The 22,230-nt window shown below is 44.5% G+C and overlaps 1 protein-coding gene across 15 annotated transcripts in view; it reads right to left on the reverse strand.

Moving 5' to 3' along the window:
- LPP (LIM domain containing preferred translocation partner in lipoma) overlaps nucleotides 1-22,230 on the reverse strand; it is a 704,807-nt gene that overhangs the window by 172,451 nt on the left and 510,126 nt on the right. For all 15 annotated transcript variants that reach the window (XM_069083318.1, XM_069083326.1, XM_069083316.1 and 12 more), the window contains one exon: nucleotides 3,468-3,591. In XM_069083318.1, the coding sequence (XP_068939419.1) occupies nucleotides 3,468-3,591 (124 nt within the window). The remainder of the gene's footprint in view (nucleotides 1-3,467; nucleotides 3,592-22,230) is intronic.

Raw genomic sequence — 22,230 nt, forward strand, 5'->3', positions numbered from 1 at the left:
ATCTATCTATCTATCTATCTATCTATCTATCTATCTATCTATCTATCCATCCATCCATTTCAGAGTGATCAAGAAGCTAAGACTCACTGGAAACCTCCCACTGCCACCACTGCAGGAAAGCCCCACCTATAAGACAGGAATCCAGAGTGACCTCAGGTTCAGAGCCCAGAACCCAGGAGGACTCACCTGAATCTGTCCTCTCAGCCTTCCCCACATGGATAGCCACTGTATGGGGTACCAGGAGAAGAGACTGGTGGTGACCGTTGACCCCACTGCAACATACAGTCGCTTCCACTTCCATTGATGGAAGAGCCAACAGTCTAATATCCCACCACTGAACCAAGGTTTTATTTTGATGGTTCAATGCATTTTTTTTTTGCAAAACTGTACCAAGAATCTGTATATTGGGGGTGCAAAGTCCAGGGACCTAGGTAGTCTAGGTGATGCAGCAGTAAGAGTTCTGGACCTGGAGTCAGGAACACCTGAGTTCAAATCCAGTTGCAGTTGTGTAAGAGGTCCGGGACCCCAAACAAGTTACTTAACATTTTTTGCCTCAGTTTCCTTTTCTTCAAAATAGGGAAAATAGTAGCACTTACTTTCTAGGGTTGTTGTGAGGATGAAATGAGATCATATTCACAAAGCAGTTAAAGTCTTATAAAGACATTAGCAATTGTGGAGAAGTATCAATATTGTTCATTCCAGGAGAGTTAGAATCAGGCTCCTCTAGGAGTGACTTATTAAACTGATGTTAGTGACCCTCAACAGGGAAGACACATATGTACTTAAGGCAAGCAGAAAAGTCAAGCTGTCTTCTGGGTACGTGGTGGCAAAATGCACAGAATGTTATGTTAATGCTTTACAAGGATCTGAACATCAGTTATTGTGCCCTAGCTTAAGATAATATACTAGAGGGAAATTGTTCTAATTTTACAGAGAGACACAGAGACAGAGAGAGACAGAGAAAGAGAAATAGAGAGAGACAGAGAGGGAGAGAGACAGAGAAATAGAGAGATGGTGTGGGGGGATTGAGAGAGCGAAGGAGATGGATATGTCTGTGATTGTAAAACTCATCAGGTGCCAGGGCCATGAAGTAATGCCCAACAGGCACAAAGACCAACAAGGGCTCTGATGCCCTATGGGATAGGGAGATTGACAAGCAATGCTTTCATAGAGAAAACAGGGTAGAAGAGGGCTCTAAATCAAGTCACAACGTAGGGTTGTTTATCTGGAACCCACAAGTTGCAACTGATTTGAATAAGTGACCTTTCTCCAGCTGGTCTATTCCAATGGAATTATTTCAACAAAGTATTTCCATGACTTAACAGAATGCCTCAGAGCTGTCCACAAAAGGTTAATGAGATTCTTCAAATCAAAGTCTCATCATCAAAATGAATTGCAGGCTTAGGCTGGTAGGTTTGTTGCCATTCTCTTAAAGATGTAAAAACTATATTCTTTTACTTAAATACTAAATAATAAGATACTGGGATATGCCATTTTCCAGAGCAAAGGCCCAGCAAGCTGTGCCCTGAGCTTGGCATAACAACAATCCTTTGCTCTCACCCTCTGGATCATCTCACCCTTTGGCAAAATCACAGTTATTGGCATTCCTTGACCAGTGCCAGATGTTCTGTGAGCTCGGACAAGAACTGGACAAGTACCCATGCCCAGCTATGAAGTACATTTGTCACATTGTTGCTGTCACCCCTCAATGTCAGGGCTACAGCCCACTGTGCAACCATTGGTGTAAGTATTGAGATCTCCCCACACTTCCTCGGGTCCCCCCCACTAGAGGTGGGGCTCTGGCACACGTGCCCTTGCTTACAAGCCTTTTTCCCTTACTTTGAAATTAAACTTCTTTGATTCCTCTCTTGTCTCTAGCCTTCTCTGTTCAGTTCCAGACATCCACAGCTGACATGCTGTGACAGTATGAGCTTCCTAGAGCATGTCCCTTCATCTGTTCACCTGGCGGAGGACAGTGCACATGTGGAAAGAGAAAGCTACCCATAAACATCCCCGAGGACAGCCTCAGATTTCATGGCATTCTCTCTACCCCTGCTTATGACTGGTAAACCCTCCAAAGCACCTGGGGTCCGCTCACCTTGAGATTTATTCATTTGTAAAAGGTCCCAGCCCCCTTTGTCTGTACCAGGATATAAACTCATCCTGGTCCCAGTTACGGGCTATACACAGTTTGGCATATATCTAGGTGGATTGGCTCCCTGGAAGGAGACATGTGAGTGACTCCATCTCCTTAAGTCAAAGACCAGCATCCAGGAAATGACAGTGGGAAGGATGCCCCCTTGTGCTGAAACCAGGAGGCCAGTAGGGCTCTGGATGGGTTCAACAAACCCTGTCCTTAGAGCAGCTAAGAATGGGGCTCCTTCTTGACTCCCTGAAATCTAGGATGTTCCTAGAAGAAGAGTGTCCAAAGGCTTTTCATCCCCTCCATGTTATGATTGGGCATTATTACCCTGGTGAGGGAACTGAGTTGAAGAGAGGATGAGTGATGCGTCTAAGGTCACACAGTCTGGATGCAGCCTCTGCCTCCTGGCCTTGGTTTTGTCCTGTCACCTCACAATATCCTTTAATAGATTGCAATTGAATTTGTTGAAACCAAACCAATAAAATGTAAGTCAATTAGCTGACAGCTGTTTACTGTGCTACAGTTCCCATGGCAATTGGTCAAGACTTTGAGTAGCAGCCTGCAGGACCACAGCCAGACTTTAACTTGGCAATCAGAGCCTTATGCTATGTGCTATCAGCTTTGAACCATCCAATCTCATGGCTTCCCAATCTGCCTCCTGACCTGTCTGCCCCACACATTTGGGACTAGTCTTTATGTGCTCCTAGACCCATCTTTCCTTTCAGAGGCCTAGTCTCCCTGTCCTAGTAATTCTAAGGGGCGGAGATGGCCTCAGTTGGATGCCTTAGGCTTCCTCTTGACCCCCACTGGGAAGGTCCCCTCTCACCTATCCTCTATCTTAGTCCTATTACAGACTCTGCCATAGGCCTTGCTCGGGAAACCTTCTCAGCCATCTGTGATCTCTCACTCTCTCACTCTTGGAAGAGGCGGAGTCCAGGAGAAATCATTCTGTGTAAGAACTGTCCCCTCAGACATGACATTCTCACTGCTCTGCATGTACCTCGAAGGTCTCCACCAGCCCAAGCTGAGCTCGTTCGGGATGGGCACTGCTCTTCTGTTTGCTGCTCAGTGCTTAGCACAGTGCCTGGCGTGCAGTAAGAGCTTGAAGAATACTTATTAACTGGTGTGGAACCAGGGGCTTGAGTCCTTCTATGTAACTGCCTACATCATGCCGGCCAGGTGAGTCAGCATGTCTAAGCCTCGAGTAGCACATCTAGGGGTCATGAGCGCATTCAGTGACATTCCTTGGGGCTGATCTCACAAGGCAGAGCACTTGGGGCCCAAGCACGCTGGCGTCAGGGATCCATCCCAAAGCGGCACTCACCGAAGTACTCATCAGAGGGAGGGTTCTCCATGTCATACAACATCTTCTTGGTGAGGTGCTCCAGTTCATCCTCGGGGCGGAAGGAGGGGCCAGAAGCAGGTGCCCCAGGTCCTGGGTGGCCACCCTGGAAGAGGGGGAAGCAAACACATTCAGATTTCCCAAACCACTAGGAAGCCCCGTGTCTGTGCGAGACAGCAACTTTGAGGGGGATAAATTGTTAGATGCCTCTGTGTGTGTGTGTCTGTGTGGGTGCCCTGAAGCACACACACACATGCGCACACACACAGAGCCCACATACACACATGGCACACATACAAAAACAAAGAACATACACACACAGCTCACATACGCAAACAGCACACATATACACACAGCACACATACATACACAGTACACATAAACACCCAGCACACATACACACACAGTACACATGCACACAGCACAGATACACACACAGCATTCAATAACACATATGCACAGACACATACAGCACACATACACACAGCACACATACACACATAACACATACACACAGCATACATATACACATAGCACACATACATACACAGCACACATAAACACACAGCACACATACTCACAGCACACATACACACAGTACACATACACACAGCACAGATACACATACAGCATTCAATAACACATATGCACAGACACACACAGCACACATAGCACACATACACACAGCACAATACACACATAACACATACACACAGCATACATATACGCATAGCACACATACAAACAGCACATGTACACACAGCACACATACGCACAAAAACACACAGCACACATACTCACACACAACACACATACACACAGCACACCTATACCACACCTACACACAGCACACATACACACACAGCACACATACGCACAGCACAATACACACACAGCACACATAAACACACAGAGTACACATACATACACATCCACACTTACATGGTTGTATAGGTGGATGGACAGAGAGAATCCCAGGATTTGAAGAGATCCTGGTGGCCATCAAGTCAAAAGCATACTTGGAAAACATCCCCAATTCAACAGACCTCCAAAGTTGCCATTCAGTCTTGCATTAAAGGCGTTCAATGAGGGAGAACCTCCTACCTTTCAAGAAAACCCATTTCACTTGGGGTTCGTGCTCAGCCTTGGGGAGTTTCCTGCCACTGGTCTCCTTGAGAGCAATGACTGCCTTCTGCTTCCCACGGCCCCTGCCCTTCCCCTCCCCACACATACACCACGGAGGTGCCTAATTAATGCTACTGGACAATACGGATTGTCCAAGTTTACCTTTTCGTCACTTCCACCCATGATTCGTGGCTCTGCCCAGAAAGAAGTTTAAGCCTTTTCCCTGTGATAACCATCCGGCTTAAAGCTGCTTCCGCTTATCTAGGCCTCATTCAGGTCCCGGCTCTTCTGCTCACTGCTTTGGGTGACTAATTCACTGGGGGGGGGGGGGGGGGGGGAGGTTGCCTTTTATGATCCTTGGCCCCATGATCTAAGGTTTCAGCTTCAAGATCATGAAAGGGTCAGAGGCCAATTATCCAGGCCCCAGTCCAGGGAAGCTTGGACCAGGTTGTGTAGACTGGCCACAGGGAGATGAGGGTCTCAGGCACCAGGCCTCTCTGCGAGTGCTTGTGATGCTGTAATGAGGGGGTGGCCCATGTGGCTGGACCACAGATCCACCATGATGGAAGCACGAGTTCTTGGAATGTTGTGACGTTTGCGTACCGCTCACTACAGTGATGTGGCAAGGTATTACATTTGGTTGATGACGTGTTATAGAGCAAACACAAAGGAATCAATAAAGGAATCTTTGCAGCCCCATAAACAAAAAGAGGCCTGCCACCATAGTATCCCCCAGTTTTAAGAAGGTTCTAGAGGCTGTCTGTATTTCAGACTCAAAGATCCACCAATGCACAGAGAAAGGAAAACCTGATTTTCTGGAAGACCTAGCAGCTTCTCAGACAGCCCACGGCAGTTACTGACTTAGCCTGCCTCATGCATAAGGGACAGGGTTTCTCATATGACTCAGGCTGCTAGAAACCAAGGCATTCTTGAGTCTTTGGTAATCTGGGAGAGATGACAGAAAATGATTCCCAGATCACGGACCAAGAGAGGGTACAAATGGACAGACCAACGTGTAAACTAAAAGTACCCTAGCAGGCTTGTCCCCTGGGCTGAGTGGCAGCACAGCCCCTGGAGTTTGTGAATAGGCGGACCCCAGCTCCAGAGACAGCCCGAGCTGCCCCTGCTGGGCAGCATCCTGCCATCCCACCAATCAAGCATCGCCTTCGGGCCTGACTGCTGCCTAGAGCACACATGCGCCTCTTTGCTCACAAGCTGTTCACCATCAAGAAGGTGCAAGCTCCCCACTGGCAGAGAGTTATATTTTGGGTGTGGCATCTTCACTGCCTGCTACACAGGGATTTGAGGAATACTTCCCTGAATGGAATTCAATCAACCCTCTAGGGAGACACTGCCCCAAACATATCCCTGAATACCCACTCTGGGTCTTGACTGGCTCTCACAGAGAGTCAGAAACCAGAACCTTGTGGGGAAAACTACAAAGAAACTCAGGCCAGGTGTGAATCCACCCCTCTCTGCTATGGAGAGTTTCAATTCTAGCTGGTTTATTTGCATAGAAAAAAGATAACAGGACCAAAGAAGAATGGTGCATGAAGACAAGGCGGGGCAGTGCTGGGCCCCCACAAAAGTTAATATATTATCTTATTTTCAGAAATGGAAATGATGGAAGTGCCCGAGAGGACTGACCAAGCATGGTGTCAAGAGAGTCTCAGGTTCAGACCATTTTCCTGGCCCTGACCATCAAGCCTTGGTGTGGTCACTTGTAAAACAGGGATCGGAGGATTTCAAGCTGGAAGGAGACCCAGAGGCTAGTTCAGTGAGAGGTAGGAGCATAGCTCTAGATCCTCATTGCATCTAGTAGGAGTCTGAGGTACAGGTGGCTGGTAGCATTGTCCCATTTTACAGATGATAAAACAGAGGCTTTAAAATGGTAAGAAACACGATGATTACTCCTGTATGATTGAGGATTACTCTCATTCAGATGCCTTGAAAGCATCTGATTCTTTCAGAAAGACTCCTAAAGCATTGGAAGACTTATGAGAACCAAGGCAAAGTCAACCAAACAAAAGCAGGAAAATAAAATACAAAATGGCCATTCCAAAAGGAAGAAGAACCCTAAAACATAACCCTGTGGAATTCCAGTGCCCAGGCCTGCCTTCCCCCACCCTTCTCCGCAGCGCTGGGGCCTATGCGCACAGAGCATTTCACATAATGTCAGATTGCAGGGAGGCCTTCAGCAGTTTGGGAGAATAGCTTTTTGTCTAGATTTTATTTTAGGAGACAGTTTTCAGGTAGAGGAGGGTGAAGAAGTATATTGAGAATTAAAGGTGATAAAAAAAAATGTGTCTACATAATTATATATGTGTGTTTTATATATAATGTAATAAATTATATAATGAATTATGATAAATATAATATATTCAATATGATATATACACACATATAAAATACATATGTGTGTGGGTAAGAAAACACTCTTTAAAAACAAAAATCTTTTCCCCTTTGCCATTCAGTCTTGTATTAAAGGCCTCCAATGAGGGAAAACCTCCTGCCTTTCAAGGAAATCCATTTCACTTGGGGTGAGTCCTCCAGCAGCTCCTGGGGCTTTCTTATTTCTAATTCCCTGGGCTTTTACATAACACCTTTCCTCAAAGGAGGTCCAACAGTTTCACAAACACTGGCAACCAAACAAACAGAAAATTTCACCACGAGACTAGGAGAAAAGTAACTCTCTCATTAATTTAGAAAGTTCAAAAAGAAAATCACAGACAATAACCATTTCTATCAAACCAAACACTGTCTTCCAGAAACAAATCAAAACAAATTAAAACAAAGAAGCAAAAAAAAAAAACATCCAAAAGCACAATAAGGGAAACTGAGTCAGACTCATTGGAGGGAGGAGCAGGACAGAAAGTCATACAGGTGCAGTCTAGAATGGACCAAAAAAGTGAAATGTGGCAGGAAAAATCAGGCATCCAGGAGGAGAACAAGCAAAAGGATCCCTGCTGTCTTCAGTGCTACCTGGGGCCTGGATACACTCTTCCTTCTCATAGGCTCCCTTTCAGGAGCCCAGAGGAGGCTGTTCTCCTGATCTCCCCCATGATTCCTGCTTCTTTAGGCATTTCAGCCGCTTCTAGTCATGTCCCACTCTTCCTCACCCCTTTGGGGTTTTCTTGGCAAAGAGACTGGCGTGGCTAGCCATTTCATTCTCCAGCTCATGTTACAGGTGAGGAAACTGAGGCAAATAAGGTGAAGTGACTTTCCCGGGGTCACACAGCTAGTATGTGTCTGATTTGAACTCAGGTCTTCCTGACTCCAGGCCTGGCCCTCTCTCCACTGCCTCACCCAGCAGCCCTAGATGCTCCATCATCCCCCACCAAAATGACTTCCTCACAATATTCTATCCGGGTCATATTTCCTCATGCAGTGTGAGGGCACAGGCTGTTTGTTTCCTTGTCTTGTCCACCCTGGTACCTGGCACACAGTAGGTGTACCTGTTCTTGAATTTACAAGAGAAGAGAAAGTTCTATGACTACCCAGTCAGATAACTGTAGTTTCCATTCTCCTCTCTGTGGAGATCTGTGTGATGCTGGGCATGAGGTTCGACCTCTCTGACCTCTCCTGCACCATCTTCTTCTGTAAAATGAGGGATCTGGACTCCATGGACTCTGTGCTTCTGGCCTTGGTGGGCCCCTGCACTGTGTTTTTGGAGAGGTTGTTTTTACTGTGTTTGTGGGTTTATTTTGCACCATATCTGGGTAAAAACAAACAAGCCAATGAACAAAAGCCCTCTGCTCTATATAAGCCCTCATCTTTACTTAGTTTGTCGACTCTCACCACTCTGCCCTTGACTGTGGTGATTTGGGATGAGGTCAGAGGTCAAGGGATGGACTGTGCACAAAGCTAACCCCTTTCTCTAGATCAGACTTTTACAGAAATCCACACAGCATCTGAGGAAATTAGGATGGAAAGGTAATGGGTTTGGAGGAGGGGGTCTAGAGCCCTCCCAGCTACAATATCCCTGTTTGACTGTGTTACTCATTTCCTTGTTCTCTGTCTTTGATAAAATCATAATGATGAGAAGAAGAAGAAAAAGTTCCTCATTCAGATTGGTCATGGGAAAATACAAGTGAGGCAGGGAAGATCCTAGTGTTCTGGGGGCCGAACTGCAGAAGCTTGAACTGGCTGTGTTTCAGGGATGCCAGAGCAGGAAAAGGCCCCAGTGACCAGACAGAGACAACCCTGAGCCAAATGGGCAGCTGGAGCGAAGGGCAAAACCACGACCTTCCACTACGGGACAACCAGCTGCCAGGAAGTTTGTCCTGACATCCTGAAGCCCATTCAGCGTGTCAATAGATCTCAAGCCCTTCAGGTATATAAACAGTGGCAGAGTCAGAGTTTGAGCATGTGGATGTTTCAGTGGATGAAAAGTTCCTCCTGGTGAGGAAACTTTCATCACTTCACCAGCCCAATGTCTGTTTCCTCCTCATATGAAAACACAATAGCAAATTCTCTTCTGGGCATCTAGCCTCGGCTTCTTCCAACATAACACTTACATTTCAAGGAAAATTAAAAAAAAAGAATGAATCTCAACATCAAAATTGTCAGTATCTTTCAGTGTATACGAAACGAAGCAGACAACAAACATTTCTTTTTCATTCCCCAAATGTTGTTTCCTGTTCTCATGAAAAAATCTTCAGTAAATAATGTATTAGGAAAAGATACTGCAGGATTGACCCCACAGGATTATTTTCTTCTGAGAAACCATCTTTTTGACACAAATATTTCCCCACTGATATGGCATGATGCCAGAGAATTGAACACTATAATCACCAAGAAAATTCATAGGACAAAGGAGTGGTGTGTGGTAGGAGGAAGGCGAAAACAGATTTCCAACGATGATCTATCTGCTCCAAAGAGGTGACAGGAAAAACAAAATGTTTACACGGATGAGTAAGAAGTTGAGATGGGTGATCAAAAACAAAGACAGAGGAGGATGCTGGCTGACATGCACCTACAGACTGAATGGAAGACCGAAGGGAGATCTTTCCTATACCGGAGAGAGTGGGCAAACGTCACAGATGGTGAGATGGTGTGCAAAGGCTGTGACTCATGTGGTGGGTGAAACACACTCATCAATGCGACAGGGAGCCATTCACTGAGATACAGAGAGGCCTCAGAAGCTTCATGGAGCCTTGGAGTTGGAAGGGGCCCCATGCCTTGCCTTCCCATCCCCAGGAAGGGTTCCAGACCTGAGCCCAGGACTCCAGATTCTGGCTCGGGTGAGATGCTAACGACTGCGATGATCCCTTTCCATCTCCTCTGGGACCTCACAGCTCTCTTCATGAAGCCCCAGAGTGTTCGACCTCTTTCCCTGATGTATCCCCACACTGACCTATGTTGAGCTTATAGGGAACTAAACCCCGCAGGTCTATTTATCAATACAGCTCTGAAAGCACGACTTCCCCGGACTACAAATGTGATTTGGGGAAAAACAAACAAGGAAATAAACAAACAGAAACCCACAGTGAGATTTTACATTTAACCTCATTAATTTTCAACAAATTAGATTTAGGTCTTCTCTCCCCACTACAACTTTCTCCCATAAAGCTCCCAATACTTACATGTTCTCTTTGGTAACTGGGTTTATTTATTTTATTTCAAGCTTAGGTTATTGAAAACTGTTTTTTTGGATCCCAACTCTATCCTGGCAATGTATCAGGCACAAATTTGATAAGCATCCCAACCACGAACAAATACATGAATGAAAAAAGCATTTACTAATGCATAGTAGGCACTTATGAGGTGCCAGGAATCTATGACTTTTTCCAAGTCACTGGTAAAACATTAACCGGCTCAGGGACAAACACAGATGTCTGGGGTACTTCACCACAGACTCCTTCCCAAGTCAACAGTGAACGACAGCCATTAATGGTCACATATAGAATCCACTGCAAAATCCAACTACTCAACCTATCTTCCAACCCATACCCTCCATCTTGTCCACAAGGACAGAATATGAAATTTTACCAACACCTTGGCTGAAATCAAGGTTAGATATAACTAGAAAATCTTGTTCACCAGCTGAGAAACACTGTTCAAAATATAAAGAGTGTTATTGTGAAACAAACTATTCTTTTTCAAAACACGTTACCTCTTTTTCACATTGCTTCCTTTCTTAGTTATTCAGTAATGATCCAGATTGGATCCAGAGCCTACCACAGTGAATGTCACACAGTAGGAACTTAATGTCTGTTGCTTAATTGTCTTCCGAGAATATTTGTGGAAAATCTGACTACTACATTCTGAGGAAACAGTTCATAACCTGGGGTACCTGATTGAAAAAAAATGGTGATAATTGTATTTCAATATAATTGATCTCTCTGGTAATTCTATGCCTTTTATGCAATTAAGAATATTATTCTAATAAGGGTCCTATAGGCTTCACCAGATGTCCAAAAGGGGTCTATAACACAAAAAAAGTATTAAGAATTTCTGATTTAAGACATAAGCTTTTTTTTTGATAACTTAAAACAGGAAGAAGGAACCATTGTGAGTTCCATTCAATTTCTATGATTCAAAGAATTATAAGACACTTATTCAAATGTCTAGAGGGTAAAAACCTACTGTTCTGTAGTGAGAAAAGAAACTTAGTGACAAAGCCACCTGAGAAAACCACACAGAACTCCCTCTCTTCTTTCAGAAAAGAAGAAAACATTTTTCTTAGAAGAATATTTTCTCACAGATAATGATTGCTAGTAATCCTCAAGCTTTATCCACTTCCTATACAGCTCCTTGCAAAGTAGAGTTGGCCATGGTCTTCCCAAGGTAATGCTAGGAACACAAACTCCAAAGTGACTTTGGTAAGGCTCCAGAATGCTAGTTCTGAAGGACGAGATGTTTTTCATCTGCTGACGAGCCACTATAAGTTTGGAGGGCTACATTACCACGTTAGGTTGGTGAAAGCAGAAAGAAGATGTCAGCCACGGAAGTATACAGGTTCTGTCTACCAGTTCTTTAAATCTACATTGCAGAAGGGAGTGCACCAACATTAAAGATGATGCTTCTAATAGACAAAATAATGCATGATGGGTTTTTGTAGGTGTGTTGGAGGTCTATTAAAAGCAAAAATGGCACAGTTCACAAGAGAGAATCAACACTTTCACTTATATATCAGAGACGGACATTAAAACATTTTAGAATATAATATTCCAGAGAAAAAAGGAACTAGCATTACAACCAAAAGTGGCCTACCCAGAAAAACTGAGTATAATCCTTCAAGGGAAAAAAGCCAGGATATTTAATGAAATGGAGGATTCTCAAGCATTTCTGATGAAAAGACCAGAGCTGAATAGAAAACTTGACTTTTAAATACTAAACTCAAGAAAAGCATAAAAAGAGAAATGGGAGAGAGAAATCATAAGGGACTCCATGAAGTTAATATACACTTCTATGGGAAGATGTTAATTGTAACGCCTAAGAATTTTGTCATTATCAAAGAAGCTAAAAAATGTATACAAAGACAGAGGGCATGGGTATGAGATGATTAAAAAAATAAATTAAGGGGAGAGAAAGAGGCCAGTGGAAGAAGGAAAAAAGGAGAAGAACAGGGATAATTATCTCACATAATAAAAGTGTACAAGAGCTTTTAAAAAGGAGGGGAAGATGGGGGATGAGGGTGATGGGAAATACTTGAATCTGAATTTCATCAGAATTGGCTCAAAGAGGGGACAACATACACACTCAGTCGGGTATAGAAATTTATCTTACCATAGGGGAGTAGGAGAGGAAAAAGATAAGCCAAAGGGGGGAATTGGAGGGTCTGATAAAAGGGGGAGAACAAAAAAAAGTAGTGGTCAGAAGCAAAACATACTTTTGAAGAAGGACATGGTAGAAAGAGAGAAAGAGAAGAATAAAGAGAGAGAAAAAAACAGGACAGAGGGAAATAAACAGTTGGTAATCATAAGAGTAAATGTGAATGGGATGAACTTACTCATAAAATTGAAGCAGATAGCAGAATGGATTAGAAACCAGAATCCAAAAATATGTTGTTTACAAGAAACACACTTGAACCAGAGAGATGTAGAGTGAAAATAAGGGCTTGGGGGCAGACTCTATTAAGCTTCAGCTGAGGTGGGAAGACATCACTTACCCTCTCTGGCTCTCAGTTTCCTTATATTAAAAAAATGAAGGGGTTGGATTGGTTGATTTCTAAGGTAACTTTTAAGCTCAAAACCCAGGATCTTATTGATTTTCTATGGTTTAGGTCTTATTTCCCAGGGTTAAAATTTACATGCTTGACACTGTATGTAAAGTTAAGAAATTTATTTTAAAAGTTTTGCTACCTGGATTCCCTTAAAAACTTCTATTTCACTGTAGATCCTGTGTGGCATATAGTAGGTGCTTAATACATGCTTGTGGACTGACTAATGGGATAACACATGTGATAGGAATATTCTAAGTAGAGAAGTAAGACCTATAAGAAAGAAAAGGAAAAAGGACACAAAAACTATCATCTGGACCCACTGAATATTGGGGGGGAAGCAGACTACCCCATCTCAATGGTTCCCATGGACAACTGTATAAACAGTGCCCCCAACATCTTAGTGCACTTTTAACCTTTGGTACCTTTAAACTGCAATTTAAACTAAAAAACCCATTTTAGAGCAGTGATTCTCCAAGTGCTGTGTGGTGATCCCTGGGGGTCCCTGAAACCCTTTAAGGGTACCTGCAATATCAAAACTATTGTCACAATAACACTAAGATTACTTTATTTCTAATCTGTTAAATACTGTTACATATAAACTATGAAATAAAGTTCTTTGGGGTCACTAAATAATTTTTAAGAATGTAAAAGTTTCCTGAGACCAGAAAGTTTGAGGACTTCTGCATTAGAGCTTTGGAAATGGAATTGATAATAATGGCCTTAGGCTATCCATGTTAAATTATGTGAGTAAATAGGGAAAGCAATGAGGTGTGGGATGATACTCTTCCATGAGGGACCACCCTCAACATGTCAGGATGGGAGCCTTCTCTGAGCTCAGAGACTTTGAGAGCTGATGGGGACACTGAGAAGCTCACCCAGGGGAGCAGAGACAGAATGTGTCAGCAGGTTAGTCAGGAAGCCAAAGTTTTAGAAAAAGGCCTGCTCTGGGTGATTGAAGGGGTGGGAGGGGCATTGTGGGAGAGAAGATTTTTTAAAAAAGGGAAATTAATTCATTTCCAACAGCTCCCTCTCTCATGACGCCAGATGGATGAGAAGTGGCTGTACGTCCCTGACATGAGTGTGTACATCTCTGCATGTGATTTATAGAGCCTGTTTGCAAAACTGCGTGCTTTGGTTAAAGTGACATCCACTCCTGATTTCAAAGTTCTGTTCTCACTCATTCGCAACTCTGTGGACCATTCCTCAGACAGGAGCGAAGTTTCCAATCTTGTGCAACAAATTAATAGAAGTAGGGGTGATGGTTACACAGGCCTAGAAAATCCTATAAAAAACAATAACACCACCTTTGGAGAACTATAGGCATTCTAGACAAGACCTCTGGCCAGGGGTGGAAGAACAAGGAAAGTCGTTTCGGTGTGGGGAATCACAAGCATTCTGTGAATGGCACATTATGGCCTTTCCAGCTAGAATGCTAATAAGGATTTCCAAAGTAGACCAGGACAAGACTCAAGTTCTATGTGATTTTGCAACCAATTTACAGTGGTTTGGCAGCTAAGAGGCTTGAGTTCTAATGGAAACTGTGCCACTAATTTTCTTTGTGACCCCCAAGGAGTCATGATTCCTCTGGGTCCTCCTTCCTTCCACTGTCAAGGAGAGATCCTTCTCAAAGACCATTACATCTCCAGCATTGCTTACTTTCCTAGTGTCCTTTACAAGTGCTGAGAACCCATATGGCTCAGAGGGCAGCTGGCAAAATTTTGGGGACACACATCAATCCCATTTCAGAAACTATTTTTATCACTCAACAAACATCAAATTGTGACACAGGCAGAGAGTGAAATCACAGATATTTACATCTGTACGAATGTTGTGGTTTTTAAAAAAATGCACTGTAAGTGGAAACCTCCTGAGACAAAGCTATTTCCAAATGCAAGAGGGCACTGGGGATAGGGCAGGTTACCACACACTGAAAAGCTGATACCTTTGTCAGCACCCACTGAGAGATTCACATCCTCATTCAGCACTCTTGCTCTGACTCAGCCATCTACCGGGCACAGGGTCTTCAACCTACCAGACTTTCTCTTGGTGATCACCCATGGCAGCAGGAGGGTCCCAGGATTCAGTGCAGACACCACAAAATACTAGATCCTTCATACACTCTGTGTTACAGGCAAACAGTCTCTTTGACTGAAACAACGATTATTAAGCACTATGTGCCAGGAACTGGGTTACGTGCTAGAGATGGCTATGACCAAGGCAGATAACCTCTGACCTCAAACACCTTCCTGGACAAATGGTGGCTGAGGGAGTAGCCATTATGGAGGAAGGAATGACAGGAAGACATAGGGATGCCGGGTGGAGCCACAGTGAAACTGATGGTCTAGTTCAGCTCCACCCTCTGGGTGTTTTCTGTCTTCTCTTTCTCCTCTTTGTCAACCACCTTCCCGCTGTGGAAACACCTCAGAGCTTAGGTACTGGGAGAAGATGGACAGAGGGCTACAGATTGGGGGACCTGGGGGAGGGGAGAAAGCCAGGACATGAAAAGGAGACAAGGCATGAAGAAGAGCCAAAGCCCATCCTGGCTCCTTGCTCTGGCCCTCTCTTGTGCCTGGGATGCGCTCTTCTCCTCTGTACGGGGCAAGTTTGAGCCATGTCCTGGAAAAAGCTATGCATGGCCCTCCCCTCAGATGTTAGCGCTCTCCTCAACTCAGAAGACTTTCCTGTTTTTTGTCTTTCTTCTTCAGCATACAGCCATGATCCTGCCACTGATGGAAGGCAGCCCCATGGGGACAGGGCTGCTTCATTTGTGGCTTTGGACTCCCAGAATCTTGCCCCTAGGAGCAACTAGTAAATGTTGGTCAGATTAAATTAAAATTAAGTAGGCAAGGAAGAAACAGTATCCATCCCTTTTCACTCATTCCTTCAAATATACACGTGTATGCACACACATATGATTATACACACTGGCATATATGTGTGTATGTGTGTGTAAATATACTCACACCCACATACACATGTGTATATCAGTATGTGTGTGGAATAGTAATAATGGCTAGCACCGAGCCTGTACTGGGCACTGAGCCAAGGTCTTTACAAATAGTCCATCTGATCCTTGCATCAACCCTGTGAGGCAGGTGCTATTATCACAACTGAGGAAACTTAGGGAAATAGCAGGTAAATTACTTGCCCAGGGTCACACAGGTGGTAAGTGTCTGAGACGAGATCTGAACTCAGAAAGATGAATCTTCCTAACCCCAGGCTCATCACTTTGTGCACTATGGTGCCCCCTAACTGTATGTCTGTCTCCTTCCTGCCTTTCTTCCCTATGTCTGTATATATAGGTATGTATGTATGTATGTCTACAAACACACACACAAACATACATATACCTGCACTATACTCTCTCCCCTCTCCTCTCTCTCTCTCTCTCTCTCTCTCTATATATATATATATACATATATATGTATATGCATACATTCCCCCATATACATACTATATGAAACTATGATTATATATGCTGTATATAATATACCTACATGCATACATGCCAGTGTATGTTCCCCTCTGAAACAAGCTAAGGACTGATCAGTCGTGTGAAGAATAAGTCTCCCCAGTAGCCCCATTATTCCAGTCCACGCTGCATATTCCCACTGGGCTGAAGTCAGTGACCACACTTTACATATAATTATAACCCTGACTCAGGGAGTTAGAATAATGCAATCCTTTCTCCGGGTTCATTATCTGCACTTCACAGGATTGGCTGTAGAAGTACTCATTGTACATGGTCGCTAACAGACAGTTAGGCGGAGCGGTGGATAGAATGTTGGACCTGGAGGCAGAAAGAGTCTTGACCTCAGACAGTTTATTAGCTGTGACCCTGAACAAGTCACTTCCCCTGTTTGCCTCAGTTTCCTCATCTGTAAAATGAACTGGAGGAGGAAATGGCAAATGCTCTAGTATCTCTGCCAAGAGAACTCCAAATTGGTCGGTGGAGAGTCCGGTACGACTCAACAACAACAACAACGACAATGACAAGTCTATGAGCATGCTTGGTGAGCAGCACTTTATTGTGCAGAGAACAGTCCTGGGCAGATACGACCCAAGGACCCTAGTCCAGCAGAGCTTAGAATCGAAGACCCGAAGACCAATGCGAGTGTCTTGAGGGCAGGGACGGGCTCATCTTACTTTGTGTCACAATAGAGCAGGATCTTGAGTGAAAAAAAGAAGCTGTAGAATGTCCCCAAGAAACGTGGATCCAAAGTCCAGGACACTTGAAAGCACATGTTCACCTCACTCTGCCCCCCTGCCCACCCATCTCAGGCTCACACTCACACAGGCACACACACACAGGCACAAACATGCACGCACACACACACGTACACACATACACACATACACACACGCACAAACCAGGCACATATAAACAAAATAAATACACACATGCACATACACACACTGACATAGACATACACATTTGAACATTCTTTGAATTTCAGTTCCTAAAAAAAGGGAAAAGAAGTTGCCTCCCAGTATGGCCATGTGTGCTGGGTAGGGCTGCTGTGTCCCCACTGTGCAGGCATGCTTAGTGGGGCTGTTTCCCTCAGACCCCTTTCACCACACCATGGTCCTTATTCAGAATCCTGTGCCTTTGATTTTCCATTTCCTTGGGGGTGGATAATTGAGCTCCAGGCTGCCCCAAGACTCCCCATAAAGCTCCTCCCTGGTACATAAAACTGGGAAAAGGAAGCCAAGGTATTCAGAAAAATTCTGACTAATGAATACTTTATCACTGCACATACACTATAGCCGTTCACTTTGCTTGTCCATTTGTAAGGATGTGCAAGAGGGTCCTTCTCTCATCGGGAAAAGCACTTCAATTATGTGTTCTTGAAAAAAGAAACATGGAAATTATCTTCTTTTCAAAATGTAGAATTAGCCCCATTTTAGAGCTGAAAGCCTGCCAGGAAATTGTGCGTGTGTGTGTATGAGTGTGTGTGTGTGTGTGAGTGTGTGATGTTTTCTCCCTTTTTTGCTCCTACTCAGCTGTGTCAGGCTGGCATCTCCCAATTGCCCTGGCTCATCCCACTTTTTGATCCCCAAAGAATAAATGAAGAACCCTCCACCTTTTTTCTGTTTGATATAAATGGCAGCCTGAGATGAGCCAATGAGAAGTCAAGCTCACTCTGGCTAAGGTGGTTGTCCAAAGTATCTGCCCTACTTCATTCAAAGGCTACCTGTGACTAGGCCATCCCTGTATGTATGTGCATGTAGGGAGGAGAGAGAGGAGAGGGGAAGGGGGAGACAGGTGAGGGGAAGGGGGAAACAGGAGAGGGGCGGGGAGACAGGAAAGGGGAGGGAGAGACAGGAGAGGGAAGGAGAGGAGAGGAAGGCAGTGAAAAGAGGCCTGGCTTCATCATCTGAGGAGCTGGGTCTGAATCCCCACCCTTCCCTCAATGCCTGTGGGACATTAGTCCTCTGGGAAGCCCTACTGGGGTTAGCTGTCCTATGGAGTGAACTGAATTCTCCCACATTCCAAGCTCAGCTCCCTGGGGCTGGTCCAGTATTCTAAGAGTAAGCAAAGCTAGACACCTCCCTTTTCCATATATCAAGAGTTCTTAAAGAGTGCTCCCCTGCCATCTTGAGACTTCTCTTTTCCAGGCTCCCAAGTCCCCCATACCTGCCCTCAAGCCCATCTCTTCCTTTTTTATTTTTTTCTTCTCAGGCCAGCCCAGGGCCCCTCTGGACTACTTTAAGGTACTTAATGCCTATTGATTGGCTGATTGATTCTTTCAGATTGAATCACAGAAGGCCTGTGCCTCAGAGGTAGCAGTTTTCTCTGCAACTTAATCACCAGATCCAATGACCTTGTCTGAGTCCTCTTTACAAATGTGGACATGGTCATGAACCCTCATCCCATGGATGCTTCATAGGAATCCATGACACGGCTCTTTCCCAGTTTTCCTCTGATGTCTCTGAGCATCTCTGCTCTGTCTTCTTTGTTGGGTCTTCGGCCAGGTCATGCTCACCCTTGGTAGATGACCCTTAGTATCGTTCCTGGGCTCTCTTTACTCTTCTCTCTTTCTCTCTCTATCTTTCCCTCTCTTCCCCTCTCTCTTTCCCTTTCCCTCTCCCTCTTTCCCCCATCTCTCTTGGTGATCTCATCAGCTCCCATGGGATCAATCTATGACATGTGGCAATTAAATATTTATTGACTATTATCTAAGGATCTAAGGATCTAAGGATCTAAGCTTAAATTGCTTTCCTGAGCTCTAGTCACTCTTTATCAGTCATTTCTCAGTCATCTCAAATTCAACATGTCCAAACAAAAATAAGTCTATCTCCACCCCACGTCAGTCTCACCCCACCTATTATTCAAGGCCAAGAGTACCACCAACTTCCCTGTCACCGAGGCTGGTAACTTTGACATCACCCTGGATTCCTGACTTTCACCCCACCCCAAATATGTCATCAAGGCTTCCAATATCACCTTCACACCATATGCTTGTATGCCCTCTTCTCTCCTTTGACACTGCTGGCACCTTGGCATGGGCCTTCATCATCACTGACCTAAGTTTCCTCATCCATGAAATGTAGGGAATAATCTTTGTCTCCCCTACTTCATAGAGTTTTTATAAGCAACAAATGAAAATGCAGATAGGACGTACCAGGGAACTGTTGCTGATGAGTTTATTCCAAGCTAGTAATGACTACATTGTTTAATTGCAACTTTGAAATAATATGTTTAATATTTATATTCACAATTTATATATATATATATATAAATATAAATATATATATATATGAAATTATAAGCCCAGCGATAAGATTATGGCTGGATTTCTGCAGACATTGATTTTGATGCATGTGGTTACACTCTGCCTACGTGTGATTCATTTGCATGCATGTATACAAACAATCATACTCTCTACTGTAAGACCCTTCCAGACTACATTAAACTGGAGGTGGGAATAGTTGTTTCTTATTGACTGTACAATGATCCATTCTCCCCAGGGGCTGCATGTGAGATTGCTGGGCAGTTTTGGGAGTCCCACTTTCTAGAAATCCCTGAGCAGGCAGGCCAGTATAGAACAGTCAAAGACATCACAGGAACTGGTAGTTAGAACACCAAGGCCCAAGAAGGAGAGAGGGCTCTTCTTTTCTCAAGGGTAGATTGTATGATCAGATGATGATGCCACATGGGTACAACCAGAGTCATAGTGGTACGCCCAACCCCGGCAAGAGGAGCAGGAAGGCCATGCCTACACCCACTCCCAGTGTGGCCATGCACTAAACAACTTCGCCCCCACACCAGTGGTTTCTATCCAGTGGGCTCTTGGAAGATGCCCTGAAAATGACACCAGCCACCCTGAACCAACATGCACATTGGCTTTCGGTTTTACTGTAGCCCTCCACACATCACTTTCCATAATGAAGGTCAATGTCTGTTTTCAAGTTTTTCACGGGAAATGGAACCAGGTTTGTTGATGGTTAACCCAAAGTGCTTCACCTGACACATGCCAGTTTTTGTTTGAGTCACCAGGGTCCTTGTTCTGCAATTCGTGCGATTGAGGATTAACAAGCAGGGTGAGAGTTTAGCTGAAGAAATAACACTCACACAAGAATGTAATACCCTTACATGACAGGCCCACTAATCACACTGGATTTCTGGGATTCCAAAAGGCAACCAAGATAAGAGCATAAGAAATTTTGCTTTGGATTAAATTGTGTTAAATAAACTAGAAAGCTATAGATAGAAGATTCCTCCTCTCTAGGCAAGGGCAAAGTTGAAAGCATGGGCATAAAGATCTCTCTGAGCATCTAGGTTGATGGTATGTATCCCTTGGTACCCAATAGGCAACAATATACAAATTTGCCAGCCAGTATGGGTTATATGTCTTGTATAATAGAACTTGGGGGAAGGGGAGCACAGAAGTGTAACGTATTGTTCCTGGCCTTGAGAAGCTTAGGGACTGATCAAGAAGACGAGCCACAGGCAGGTCACATTGTAGCATGACCCTACTCAATAAGCTCCCATGACCCCCTCTTACCTCCAAACTTGCTATCAGATTCTTTACTTGTGACCTTTACTTCTTCCCTATCTGTCCAGTCTCCTTAGACTGCCATTCCTCTAGTCTTTGATTCAGTAACATCAGCCTGACCGCCATCTTCAGATGACACACTCTCCAGCCACCATTTGGTGCCTCTTTCCCAGTCTTCCACCATGACTGTCAGGCTCCTCTTTGCCTCCTCCTGCTGGCTTCCCTGCCTGGCTTCAAGATTTAGGTGGAATCCCTCCTTTTGCAGCAGGCTTTCTCTTCCGTCCCTCTCCCCCTGCTAATACCATCCCCCTGGGATCACCTAACAAACTATCACTCCTTTACCCTGCATATGTCTGGCACACACATAGTTGTTCACACGGCATAGTATCCACTCGAATGTAATCTCCTTGAAAGCAGGAACCATGTTACTGACTTTCTTTGCACCTCCACTACTTAGCATGGTGCCTGGGAGAGCATAAGCTTTTGACATATGTTTGTTGACTGACTGATGTGAACATTTTAAGCAAATATAAAGCATTTCAATTCAATCCAATCAAACGTTTATTAAGTAGCTGTCCCATACCAAGAAATGTGATAGGTCCTGGGGATGCACACCAAAAAACAACAAAACTCAAGAGACTCACTCTTCCTGTCTCCAATCTATAGAGACTCTACCCACGGGCACCCTGACCGAGAACTGGGAAGAGACCTCATACATGGCCAACACTCTCATTGTACAGGTGAACAAAGAACTGAGGTCCAGAAGCACTGAGAGATTTGCTCAGTCCCCCAAGTCATACATAGGAGAGCTTAGGACGTGCGTCCAGGGCCACTGACTTGGGGCATAGCACTCCTGCCATTACACTTCGTGTTCAGCAGTAGGAGTCAGAAGGTGGAGCACTGAGGCCAGGCATCCTAATTAGTGACTGGGGCTAATTGATGAACTAGGAGCGAGGTGTGGCACATTTGACCCATGGGGGTAAAACCAGGAGAAAGGGTTAAAGCTGCAAAGAGAGAGAAGTGAGCTCAGTCACTTCAAATAACTGGAACATACTCCTAATTCTCTTCCAAAGATGGGGCAGGCATCCCTGAGAGGCAGAAGCATAGGATCCTAGGGTGGAGAGGTGGAAAGAGGCCACTGAGTCCAACTCCTTCACTTTACAAACGATGCAACTGGTAGCAAAGGAAGTCGGACGACTGCCTAGAGTCACAAAAATAGCAACCTGAGAACGTAGAATTTTCATCGAGTTTCCCTGCCTGCAGAGGACCTGGGGTCTTGTCCCTGATGAGTTTAACCTCCTCGTTATCCTCAAGAAAAGGTTATGTAGCTAACTACTTGTGTGATATGTGGGGATTCCCTTTCTGTGACGGGCTGGACCAGATGGCTGGTGAGGTCCCTTCCAACTCTCAGATTCTGGGATTCTGTGACTCTGTGAGCAGGGTGCTCATTAAA

The sequence above is a fragment of the Petaurus breviceps genome, unplaced genomic scaffold (genome assembly GCF_028583685.1).
Source record: "Petaurus breviceps papuanus isolate PSGF00001 unplaced genomic scaffold, PetGlider_PUasm1.0 173, whole genome shotgun sequence".
In the NCBI taxonomy this organism is placed as follows: Eukaryota; Metazoa; Chordata; class Mammalia; order Diprotodontia; family Petauridae; genus Petaurus; species Petaurus breviceps.